Source organism: Ochotona princeps, chromosome 12 (assembly GCF_030435755.1).
Source record: "Ochotona princeps isolate mOchPri1 chromosome 12, mOchPri1.hap1, whole genome shotgun sequence".
NCBI lineage: Eukaryota > Metazoa > Chordata > Mammalia > Lagomorpha > Ochotonidae > Ochotona > Ochotona princeps.
Genome location: NC_080843.1, coordinates 67,657,866 through 67,671,185, shown reverse-complemented (window position 1 = coordinate 67,671,185; position 13,320 = coordinate 67,657,866). Strand labels below are relative to the sequence as shown.

At 43.0% G+C, this 13,320-nt stretch overlaps 1 protein-coding gene across 2 annotated transcripts in view; it reads right to left on the bottom strand.

The window, feature by feature from the left end:
* The window catches only part of XPO4 (exportin 4), a 101,859-nt gene that overhangs the window by 70,258 nt on the left and 18,281 nt on the right, over positions 1-13,320 (bottom strand). The window contains exons 1-3 of one of the 2 annotated variants that reach the window (XM_058670986.1): positions 8,297-8,398; positions 2,805-2,959; positions 2,525-2,666 (exon numbers count right to left, since the gene is read on the bottom strand). In XM_058670986.1, coding sequence (XP_058526969.1) covers positions 2,525-2,619 — 95 coding nt within the window. In that variant the 5' untranslated portion in view covers positions 2,620-2,666; positions 2,805-2,959; positions 8,297-8,398. Of the gene's footprint in view, positions 1-2,524; positions 2,667-2,804; positions 2,960-8,296; positions 8,403-13,320 lie in introns of those variants that run through there. The other variant, XM_058670987.1, reaches the window with a different exon arrangement.

Sequence of the window (13,320 nt, the reverse complement as noted above, 5' to 3'; positions counted from 1 at the left end):
GGAGCTGTATGGGAAGTGGAGCAGCTGAGACCCAAACAGGTACCCCAAATGGCATGGCAGTGGCACTGCAATCAGAAAACCAGCCTGCAGCACAAAAGCACTGGCCCCTGCCTGTTTTTTTTTTTTTAAATAAATCAATTTCTTTAAAAACTTGTACAACTAAACTTTTTGTTTAATCCTCACCTCATAAATGCCAGTTGTAAATCTCATATGGGCTGTTCATGCTGTGGCTGATATACTTTCCCATCCATCTCCCTGCTCGTGGCCTGTGAAAGCAGTAGAGGATGAACTAAAGCCTTGTGACCCTGCACACGCATGTGAGACCTTGAAGAGGCTTCTGGTTTTGGATTGGCTCACCACGGGCTGTTGGCGGCAATTTGGGGAATGAACCAGTGAATGGAAAAATCTTTCTTTCTCTATTTTGCATAAATCTGATTCACCTTTCCAATAAAAATAAATCTCAAAAAAAGAAAACAATTACAAAAGCACTAAATGCACACAATCATATAAACTGTTTAAATTCAGATGCGTATAACATAAAAGGAAAATTCACAGAAATAAAATTCCTCAAAATTGATGTCTTCTTCAAAGGAAGCTGTAGAAAAATGTGGTGCTTCAGCTTATAGAAACCTTTCTAAACGTATTTCCACATACATGCATAAATATAACATGTAGTTTGCTAATAGTACTTAATTTTTCCCTCTTTCCTGCTCTCACCTACAAATTACAGCAATTACTATTTAATACATGTTCAGAGAGATAATCACACTTGAATACCATGCAACAAAATAACAATTAAATGAGGTTTTTAAAAAAAGATTTATTTATTTCTATTGCAAAGTCAGCTATATAGAGCGAGGAGGAGAGACAGAGAGGAAGATCTTCTGATGATTCACTCCCCAAGTGATCACAACGGCCAGTACTGCGCCAACCCAAAGCCAGCAGCCAGGAGCTCTTCTGGGTCTCCCACACAGGTGCAGGGTTCCCAAGGCTTTGGGCCATCCTCGACTGCTTTCCCAGGCTATAAGCAGGGAGCTGGATGGGAAGTGGAGCTGCCGGGATTAGAACCGGTGCCCATATGGGATCCCGGGGCGTTCTAGGAGAGGACTTTAGCCGCTAGGTCATGCCACTGGGCCCTGGGTGCCGGTTCTAATCCCGGCAGCTCCACTTCCCATCCAGCTCCCTGCTTGTAGCCTGGGAAAGCAGTCGAGGATGGCCCAAGGCTTTGGGACCCTGCACCCATGTGGGAGACCTGGAAGAGGTTCCTGGTTCCTGGCTTCGGATCGGCGCAGCACCGGCCCGTTGCGGTTCACTTGGGGGGTGAATCATAGGACGGAAGATCTTCCTCTCTGTCTCTCCTCCTCTCTGTATATCTGACTTTGTAATAAAAATAAATCTTTAAAAAAAAAAAAAAAAGAACCGGCGCCCATATGGGATCCTGGGTGATCAAGGTGACGACTTTAGCCACTAGGCCAGGGCGCCGGGCCCTTAAATGAGTTTTGAGGAACTCTCAGATAGACCTTAATTTAGAGGCGAATTATTCAGAATTCAACAATAACAAAAAAAATCCTAATATCCAGCATTAGATTCAGAGAAACAAAAACAAATTGAGAATAAACCTAACTAAAGGCCCTGTCTCAATAAACTCCGAAACAACCTACAATCACAATACAGTTATTAAAAACGCAAAATCTGTGGGTCTGGTTTTGTGGGATACGGTGCAAAGTCACTGACTCCATATGGGCACCTTTTGAAGTAGGGGCTAACCCACTTCCAAATCATCTGCTTGCTAATGGCCTGGGGAAGCAATGAAAGATGGCCCGAGGGCCTGGTGCCATAGCCTAACGGCTATAGTCCTTGCCTTACACATGCTGGAATCCCATACGGGTGCCAGTTCTAATCCCGGCAGCTCTACTTCCCATCCAGCTCCCTGCTTGTGGCCTGGGAAAGCAGTTGAGGACGGCCCAGAACCTTGGGACCCTGCACCCATGTGGGAGATCTGAAGGAGGCCCCTGGCTCCTGATCAGCTCAGCTCCGGCTGTTGCGGCTGCTTGGGGAGTGAATGATTCAACAATCAATAGACGGAAGATCTTCCTCTCTGGCTCTTCCTCTCTGTATATCTAACTTTCCAATAAAAATTTAAAAATAAACCTTAAAAAAAAGGGGGAGGGGGTAGGAAAGAAGGATGGCCCGAGTGCTTGGGCCCCTGCACTCACGTGGGAGACCTGGAAGAAGCTCCCTGTTTCCTGACTTGGGCCTGGCCTATGGCCAGTCATTATGGTTATTTAAGGAGTGAATCAGCAGACTGAAGATTTGTCTCTATTCCCCCCCTCTCACTTTCTAAACAATGACCTCTTACAACAACAACAAAACATACAAGCATACAGAACTTAACCGCAAATGTCTCTACTGAAAAAAAACATCAAGAAAGTCAAGTCCTGAAAACACACACACACAAACACAAACACACACACACACAGGCTGAGCCACGGCGCATGAGCAGCCGGACCTCCCCAGTACTTACTTAGGCCTCTGTAAGACATAGGTTAAAAGGAATGTCCGCAGGGACTCGATGCTACCTTTCTCCAAGAGAATCCACTCTCGGACCACTGCTTCCATGATGGCCGTGGCAGCTTGGAAAAGGACATAGTCCACTTTACTAGTTTCTGAGAAAAAAGGAAAAAAAAAAAAAAAACAAAAACAAAAATCAAGAGCATTCTTTAAACATGGTTCACACGACTCTGAACAGGATGCGTTTATTAATTGTAAAGCAGAACTTTGCAGACAAGGAATAAGATGGTTACCTGTTCTTTATTTTATCCAGTGACCTTGCTCTAGCACCACAAAGAGGTTAGTTCCTCTCAGAAGACACCTCAGGCAGGTGGCAGCTAATCATCGACCACAATTTTCACAAACTTTCCTCACCTCTCTTCAACTGTTACTTCCAAAGCATGAAGAACTAAAAAATAACACAGCTTTAAAAAAAATAATAAAATAAAAATAGAAAGCAATCAGAAAATTGCCTAAGAGGTTCTCACCCTGTGCAAAACAGAACTTTGATCTGGAAAAAAACTCTGAATAAACTAGTCTCTGAACATTACTATTTGTGATGAGCCATAGCGCTGAAATAACTGAGTTTTTAAGTCATGTGGCTACAGCAGGATGACCCATCTCCAATAGCAAGTTCATAAGTAGGTCCACTTGCTTTCTTTTCCAAATGTAAAAACAGAACAAGTCACATTTACACAAGGTGTGAAGGTCGTGTTATTTTCTGATTGCAATAGTGATCAACTAAGTCAAATCCCCAAGCTACCTTAGAAGGACCCAATTGTAACTTGTAAGTTACAGTAGCTGAACTACACACTCGGTTGGGGGGGAGGAATAGAAAATTAATAAGACTAGGAAATATTTTACATTAATTTTCTGTTTTCTTCTCCTATTCACCAATACTACTACAGTTTCCAAACAGTCTTATCAAAAGGAAAAAAACAGTCAAAAAAAGTAGAAATATGCTGAAATTCTGAAAAAATAAGCAGCATATGAAATCCACGGAAAGTCTGTGTTTAGACTTTAGACTATGGCCAGGCAAGCACACTGCTTTCCATCCTGTTCAAGCTCAGGTTCTTTAAAAACCTCTCAAATGGTTTTGACACAATTAGCTATAAAAATATGACAAAAAGGTGTAACCTACATGAATTCCTATCACTCTAGACTACTCTGTGGGAGGTTCAACATCCCCCCCCCCCCCCACCAAAAACAAAAGGACCCAAATTGGACCTTAAACAGGAAAACAAAAGAAAAAAAACACAAAAGAAAAAAAAACTTAATGTGAGCTCCTTTTTCATTAAGAGTTGAAATGATTCATTCTTCTACTTTCCTTTGAAGAGGCAGAGAGATCTCAGCAAAGAATGTCCCGCTGGTCTACTGTGCAAAGTTCCCAATTGCAGGTGCTTACTGAGGGAGCAGATGAGAAAAAGAAGCTCACCTGAATCATTGGCTGCTTACAGGATGATCATCAGAATTCACAAAATCTTAGGAACATTAGAATGTTAATAAAAATCACTAAAACAAAGGAATGGCTTCCAAAAATCTGAACCTTTTATACAAAGATACATTTAAAGTTGCAGGAAAGATCAAAAACTAAGGACCTTCTTCAAGGAGGAGATTGTCCCTGCACAAGTCACCTGAGGCAAGAGCGAGCTGTCTCATACAAGTGACTGTAAAAATCTCTCTTAAAAAAAAAAAACAAAAAACTCACACATCTCTTGAGCAAAATGATGGCTGCTTCCCTGTCTTCATTTTGTATTGTGATTTTAAGGACAAGAAACTTGAAGTCCTAAACCATGATTCTAATAAGGAAATAAAATCCAAGGACTCACATAGGATTTCAGAAGTCCAAAAAGCATACAATTGAATTCCTGCACGTTGGTTGAAGAAACTGCTGCCCTGGGAGGTTAAGGGAAACCTGAAGGCACAGGGCAGCGAGAGGTCCCGGCGAGGCCTCCGTCTTCTCACCTTAATGTGACTAAGACACACCACAGAAACACGCAGTGTGGCTCCTGAGGGAGGAAGCCAGCTTCCTTCTAACAGGCAGTGCTTACAGCCTGGCCTTTCCTACCTATGGAGGGCACAGGTGGGAAAGCAATTATAGAAGAAGGTGAGTAATTTTTAAGAGGCACAGGGATCTGAGATCCCTCTGCCTAGTTCTGAATGAAGAGGTCTGAAGGATTGCTACCAGAGTGAGCTGTCTTCAGGAAAAGAAGGAACAAGACGAGCAAATTCTAACTTTAACAGTAAGAAAATGGGCCCGGCGGCGTGGCCTAGCGGCTAAAGTCCTCGCCTTGAACGCACCGGGATCCCATGTGGGCGCCGGTTCTAATCCCGACAGCTCCACTTCCCATCCAGCTCCCTGCTTGTGGCCTGGGAAAGCAGTTGAGGACGGCCCAAAGCTTTGGGATCCTGCACCCGCGTGGGAGACCCGGAAGAGGTTCCTGGTTCCCGGCATCAGATCGACGTGCACCGGCCCGTTGCGGCTCACTTGGGGAGTGAACCATCGGATGGAAGATCTTCCTCTCTGTCTCTCCTCCTCTCTGTATATCCGGCTTTCCAATAACAATAAAATCTTTAAAAAAAAAAAAGTAAGAAAATGTCCTAAGCTAATCGGAAAACTACATTTTCTCATACATTAAAAAACACCACTATTGGCCTTCATGAGCTGTATCTGTGTATAATATAAAACAAGTGAAAGAGCAGTGCAAACTAGAAGCCTGCCACGTGAGCGGATGCCTCACAGGTCCACACGACCCCTCATCCTTGCTCTCTGCTACAGAGGATGCTCACAACCGAAGGCTCCTGAAGACACTGACTAGAGGTTCATCTAGAACCTCTGAAGCAACTCCTCTCAGTGAGTTCTACCACTTCATTTAGGCCACTCTGGCAGCAAGCTTACACGTGCTATCACAGCCAATGCCTTTACAATTAATCACACACATCAAATCCATTTGCATCTTACCAGCTACCCGAGAATAAATCGAAGCAACAGGAAGAAAAGCACTACATTCCAACCAAGAATCAAGAAAATGAAGACACAGCCGCTCAGTTACTATCCAGATCTCTGTCCCAAGGACAGGCCGGCAGTGTCAATTCTGCAGTTGGTGCTTGAGCAACAATAAGAAATTTCAGATGGAAGAGCTAATTCTGACAGCACCACTGATGATACAACTTCCCAAATTTAGAAGTCAAGGCTCACTAGGGAATCCAGCGTTTTAATGTTTTACTGGTTTCTTATTTGATTTTCGTTTGGCTACTTCTAAAATATGAACAAAATCTCTTTTTCCCTAAAAAGAATGCTACAATTTTGGCTCAGACACCTTGCTGACTCTATTGGTTTAACACCTGGCCCCTAAAGGACTAGTCAGACAGCTGGTGAGTCCAAGCCCTGCTGAGGAGACCGGCTACAGGCTCGCGGCCGACAGGAGCCCCAAGCACGTGTCACGCACAAACACATGCATGCACACACAGAGCGAAAATCAAACAAAACAGATGAAAACAACAGGACAAGGAGGGGGAAAAAATGAAGAAACCAAGGAACAGACAAAAACTGAGGTTTAGAGTGCAGAGGAGGAATTTCAGAGACTAGAAGAGAAACATCAAAGGGAAAGCCTCCCTTGCCTTGAGCACAGTCCCCAAGGGCTCTGCAAACGTGACATTGACCCCTAAATGAGAATGTGAAAATTCTGAACTGTGATTGACTGCCACTTGTATGAGAGGTCTTCTTAGAGGAATTGACCCTTCTGTGCTGGTGGCAACTCAGTAAGGAACTCAAAGATTTTCTGTGAAGTTTAGACGTACACATTAATGTAACACAGAGCTTTGCAGTACATTAATGATTATGTTTGTAATACATGTGCTCCAGCTTTTGAACCATCAATGTCTCAACTGATTGTAAAAGCACAGCCACAGCTAGCAATAATACTACTCTCCAGGAAACTTTACCAAGAAAACCAAAGTATTCCGAAACAAGTTCAAAATCTTAACAAAGCAAAATAGTTCTTTACAAAATATATACATTCTAGAAAAGAGCAGTATAAATATATATATATATTTTTTTCAAAAGCTCTAATAAAATACTCGTAACTTAGATCAAGTTTTCCCAAGTCATCTAGAATGACAACTGAATTATAGTAGGAGTCAGATGCAATGCTGATGGAATTTTCACCAATGCAGGTGAGCATATGCCGTGAAAATCAGACCACATTTATTTGAGGTTAATAGTCTCACATGGTGGTTTTCTTAATCTGTTACTAGTGGACAATTTCAAGGCAACAAGGATGGGCTGATGCCTCCCTAAACTCTTTACACTTGCACCTTTCCTTCCTTCTTTGAATTGAACAGTGACATATCCGCCACAGGTGTAAGACAGCAAATTTCCTTAGTGCCAGAGACAAATCAACCCAAGCAGCAAACTGACTACTCCGACAGACACGATGTCATCACTGTGAATTAAACGGCAGTCGATGAAACTTCCTCAAACAGTGCAAGCCACCTCCTGGATGAGCCACCTGACCACTGCTGCTCGCTCCTCGCAAACACAACGTTGCAATTAAGTTATTTTAAAAATACTATTTAATGTTTTAATATCAGGCAGTGTGGTTATGACATTTATTTCATTGCTTACATATTGTTATACATGCACTGAAAACAATGTAAGCGAGCCATGTCCACTTAGGCAAACAGCATCATTCCTCCCACAGTGCAGGTGGAAAGGCAGCCCACAGGATGGGGGACGACCTCCCTTGAGCAGTCACCACAGGTACTCCAGCCACTGGGTTCCACAGCAGTGCTCTCTGCCACTACCACACAGCAACTCAGGTTTATCAGTGCTATGTGTAAAGTATCTCTAACTTGGATTATGGTTTATCTCAATCTGAAAGCCACAAACTGCTATCTGATAAGCTTTGGAAACACAAAAAGAAAAAGTCGGATGTTTTCATTCCTGACACTCATTTGTGTTGGAGATGACTGGTGCAACCTTTCAGACCTTCAATATGGCTCCAACTAAGAAAAACAGCCAAAAGTAATCAGGCCATAAAACAACAATAACCAGCAATGTCCCTCTACTATCACTGAAAAATATCTAAGAGGCAGATGGCAATATCATTGACCCTCTTAGAAAATGCCATTTGGGACAAGAGAGCTAGAAATGCTGTGACTAGTTTGGAGACATCATTGCCATGTGTATGTCGGAAATAAGGAACTCCTAAAACATACTTAACAAAGGAAACAATCATTATCTCACTTGAGGCTATTCAGCAAAGATCCCCAGGAAGGACCAACAGTCACCGAGCATACTGACTAACAAACTAGATGGTATTTAAAACAAAACAAAAGCACAGAACAGCATCTGAAAGGAAGAACTATAGGAACCTACAAAATAATTTTTAATAACTGCACCGGAAAAAGAAATACTATTACACATTTTCTATAATAAATTATATCATCTTTGGAAGCGAAAAAAAAAAAAGGTTTTTTTTTCCTCCCCAGCATTATCAGCATTCATATTATGCTAAGTAACAAAACAAATTATTGAACACTGTATCTGGGAGGGAAAAATTCAGAGTATAAGTATATAAATTCCCTGTCTGCCTTTAAGAGCATTGCAGTAGAAATGATCATTGATTAAAAAGAAGTATAGCTGTATTAACCTATTTGTTTTACAAAGAATCTAAAAAGCTCATTGTCAAGACAGAAAAACAAGGTCTGATTATGCCAATATATTTGTAAAGCGGATACTTACCTAAAATATGCTTACAAATGGCAAACGGCGACTTTGACTTCCTAAATGATAAGAATATGTGTTCTGCATGCTGGCGCTGCTCATTACTGACCATGGATGGCGGTGCCTTGAGAGTTAAAGACAAAAACAGAGCTCGCTTACTTCATGAGGAAGCTCCAACACAGCAATCCCTCTACCTCGGAGAAGCGAACCTGCTCTCACTTTTGCAGGGATTCAGGGGAACAAACTCTTAGGTAAAAAGGCAGTGTTAAGACCCAATAACCTTTAACGCACGGTTTCGGGAAAAAGGAAGAAAACTTTGGCAAGGTCTAAGTCCGGGTTCCTTAAAATTGCCTGTGTTTTAGAAAAACACTTATTTAGAAAAATACTTAGTCTCATAATTTAAAGAACGCATCTGGACTTTTACTTCAAAATATCCCGACTACTCGAACTTGAACTTATTCAAATAGTTGCCAAACTATTCAGTCCTGCTGAAACTTGAACCATGTTACTAAAAACCAGAGCCTAAAAGCAATTCAGTAAGAGAGAAGATCGAAATTCCTCCCCTTTCAGTTACACATTAAACTAGAATGGTCAGTTATAGCTAAAGTTCTGAATTTATAAACTTCTCTCTGAACGCTAAAACCCATATTTACACCCAAAGTCTGCCCAGGTTTTTAAATTCCACTTCAGTGTAACTACCTCTCCTTTCCCTTTTTTTTTTTAAAGGTTTATTTTATTTTTATTGAAAAGGCAGAATGGCGGACAGAAGGCCAGACAGAAAGATTTTCCATGCACTGGTTCACTCCCCAAGTGGCTGCAATGGCCTCAGAGCTGAGCCAATCCGAAGCCAGGAGCCTCCTGCAGGGTCCTAAGGCCTTGGGCTGTCTTCTGCTTTTCCAGTCCACAAGCAGGGAACTGGAACGGGAGTGAAGCAACTGGGATACAAACCAGCACCCGTATGGGATCCCAGTGATGGTGAGGATTTTAGCCACAAGGCCCAACCACCTTTCTTATAAAGACAACATGCTTACAGATCCACCATTGTGGTATAGCAAGTACAACTGCCTCTTGTGGTTCCAGCATCTCATATGGGTGCCAGTGAGAGACTCAGCTTCTCAATTTCCCATCCAGTTCCTTGCTAATGCACGTGGGAGAGCAGCCGAAGACGGGCCAAGTACTTGGTCCCTGAAGCCACATGGGAGACCCCAGAGTTGTCCCGATTCCTAGCTTCTGCCGTCTGACCCAACTCCAACCCTTGCAGCCATTTGGAAAGCGAACCAGCAGATAGAAAGTCAATCTCAATCTCTCTCTCTCTCTCTTCTCCCTCCCTCCGCTCTGTAACTCTGTCTTTCAAACACTTAAAGTAAGTCTTTAAAAAAAAATAAGCCTAAGTCATGGTAATTCATTTCCATTACATGGTTGTTACCTTCTGCTCTATGAAGACGTATCTGAAGGGAACACAAAGAGAACGCCTGTGTAACCTGTGAATTCTCAATTTTCAGAGGCAGACAGATGGGGGGGAGCCCTTTATTATGTTAACCATAGAAAGAGAGGAAATCCTAATTTCAATTACATTAAATAATCTAAAAGATGGAAACTTTGCAATCTGGTACAGTGTATCAATGTTTATCATCAAATATTAATTAAATCACATTAGTTACATTAATTTCAGTCAAAACTTTAAAAAAAAGATACACTTCTTAAAAACTAACTACTGTGGTACTCTGACTTAACAAAATTGTTGCAAACTCAGTGAAACCAGAGATGACTATTCCTAACGAAACAGCACCCTCTACAGTTCTGAACACAAACATGGAAACACCTTCATTCGAGAACTGTGCTAACTTTTTAACATTCTATTCAGATAAAAATGTTTAATTACATTGTTTGCATGAATATCAGAAGGTCTTTTAGATCATCAACTTTAGAAGCAATGTTTGATTACAGAATAGCCAGCATAATTAATTTGTAAGTAGTGCTTTCTGGGATGATGAAAAACAAGATGAGTCAGAAATGTCCTGGGTAATCCAAGCTGTGTTTATGTTAGTGTGATAGAAGCAAAATGTATAGTAACAAGCCATGCATTTCAGGGTAGTCAGCAGACACCATGAATGAACAGTCATTAAGGGCACAGACTGATCTTGGGGAGCCAGGGAAAACGTGGGAATAAAGAATGTTCAAATGAAAACACGGTGATGTGTGCCTTTATCACACGGTGTTCACAGTATCTTATTACCAAAACCCTATGCTAATACAAACTGACTCGATTACCAAGGCCATTCCTGAATCACCAATTCTTTCTCAGCACCTTTGAAAAGCATTATCAGGCAAAGTTAAACAAATTATTATACAAATTAATATGCTAAGTAGTCAAACAACAAAAAGTATTTCTGGCTAATGAGCCAAAAGATGGATATATCTCCAGCACGTGCAAGGCAAGGACTACCCCGAGAACATATATACCAAATATAATCCATCACAGATTCATATCTGAATGTTAATAACATTCCATTTATAAAATGTCATTTTATAAATAAGAGTGCTATCTAAAAAAGTTAGCTTATCATAACTAACGAATTCAAAATCATTATACAAACAGTAAGCTCAAGTTATTATATTAAATACCAGATCACTGTTCACTTTAATTTCCTAACACCAAAAATTATAAATCCTCCTTGAGCCTTAGCATTACAAAAGGAAAAAAATCATGTAACAGCAACAACACTGAACACTCAGCATTACAAGACTTTGCTGCAGACTGGCCAGAACAAGCCTTCATGGGGCAGAGGGAGTCCAATTCCCGCCGCAGCCATGCAGCGAAGAGGTTGATACAGCGAAGATGCTGGAAGCTGCGGCACGACACTGGAGTAAGCCCATCAGCAGCGAGACGCAGAGCTGGCGCTCAGTGCCGGGCAGTCCCACTCCCAGGCTCTAACTACCCACAGAAACAACACTGACACCCCTCAGACCTAGGTAAGACTCCTGGTTCTTAACACTCGCAGGCAGGCAGGAAGCGAACCTCCCTGTAGCATCCAACACAGGTATCAGTGTGCTTTGCACAGCCTGGGGAGCTTGGTAAAGAAATGACTACACAGGGGATTTTTCTGTGTCCTGTTCATGTTTTCTCATCGTCACTAATAGTAAAAGCAATAAAGGACTTGCCCATCAGAGATGGCGTCGAACGAAAGAGGAAAACTGGAAACAAGAAGAGGTAGCAGCAGACGGCAGTGACCAATCCCAAGAATCTTCAACAAACTAAAGGCAAGAATGGGCACACAGAGGTGCGCTTCTGTGGAGCTACACTGGCCAGACCTGGAGCGGCCCTGGGTTCCAGACTCAACAACCTGCTAATGCCGGCCCCAGGCCACCGCCTCTCACTGCACACACAGCACCCGGGGCCCAGAGGTGCAACTGTGGACATCACTTGCTGGGAGTGGGTCAAATGGCATTTTGAGTATTGCTGAGGTTTTTCTTTTGGCTGGAGGAGGAAGCACCAATGTATATCTAAATGGCTTGTATTCAGAAAGCATTTCTGAGAGCTGATTACAAGGTAAGCACCACGCAGGACCTGGGGATAGAAAGGAAAGAAAGGATCCGTGCCCTCGTGGAATTCTACCAGAAAAGGCCAGCACTCCCTGCCCAACAGTCACAGACAACCACGGCTCTCCACAGCTGTATTCCAACCCCTCCCATCAGGTGCTAATATTCTCGGTCACCCAGAGTCCCAACTGTGCAATCCTAAGATATCGTTACACTCTTCCTTTCCTGGGAGACAATTAGAACTTTTTATTACTGGGGTCCGGCACCATGGCCTAGCGGCTAAAGTCCTCGCCTTGAATGCACCAGGATCCCATATGGGCGCCAGTTCTAATCCCAACAGCTCCACTTCCCATCCAGCTCCCTGCTTGTGGCCTGGGAAAGCAGTTGAGGACGGTCCAATGCCTTGGGACCCTGCACCCACGTGGGAGACCTGGAGGAAGTTTCTGGCTCCTGGTTTCAGATCAGATCAACGTGCACCAGTCATTGCAGCTCACTTGGGGAGTGAATCATCAGACGGAAGATCTTCTCTGTCTCTCCTCCTCTCTGTATATCTGACTTTGTAATAAAAATAAATACATCTTTAAAAAGAAAGAGAGAATTTTTCATTACTGGGCCAGGACACTGTGTTGTAGTGGGTAAAGGCATCGGTGATGCTGACACTTCATGGGGGCGCCAGTTCATGTCCACTTTCCATCCAGCATCCTGCTGAAGGCATGGGAAAGGCAGCAAGGGACGGCCCAAGTGCTTGGGTCCCTGCATCAACATGGAAGAACCAGATGAAGCTCTGGGCTCCTGACCTCAGCTTAGCCCAGCCCTGGCAGCTGGAGCCACCTGGCAATAAACCAGCAGATGGAAGACTTCTCTCTCCCCTCTCTCTCTTTCTTGCTCTAACTCTACCTCTCAAATGAGTAAATCTTAAAATGTATATATATATGAACTTTCATTACTGTTAACACAACGTGATTCCAAGCAGAGCACTAAATGCTTTACATACGCTGTTTTATTTAATCCCAGTAACATCCTGGTAGGAATCATCTCTTGTTTTACACCTGCAGAGATAAATCAGAAACTGTTGCATGTCCAAGACCACAAAGTTAATCAGGATCACAACCGGGGCTTGGGATCATGGCACAGCAGCCTACGCCACGGCCAGCAACAGCACCACCTGCTGACAGGCACCAGCGGGAGCCTGAGCTGCTCCACTTCTGACCAAGCTCCCTGTGACTGCACCTGGCAAAGCAACAGCAAACGGCCCAAAGCCCAAGACTCTCGGATCCCACGGGAGCCGAGACCCGGAAGGAGCTCCTGGCTTCCGCCTAGCTGTGACAGCCATCCGGAGAGTAAACCAGAAGAAAAAGCACTATCTTCTCCCCCCCCCCCAAAATTTTATATATATATATCTCTTAAAAAATGAAAAAGTATTACCATCAGAATTTGACTTCCAGTTTGTATGATACTAAAGCTCATGCTATGAACTCCCAAAGTCTTCCAGTTGGGAATGC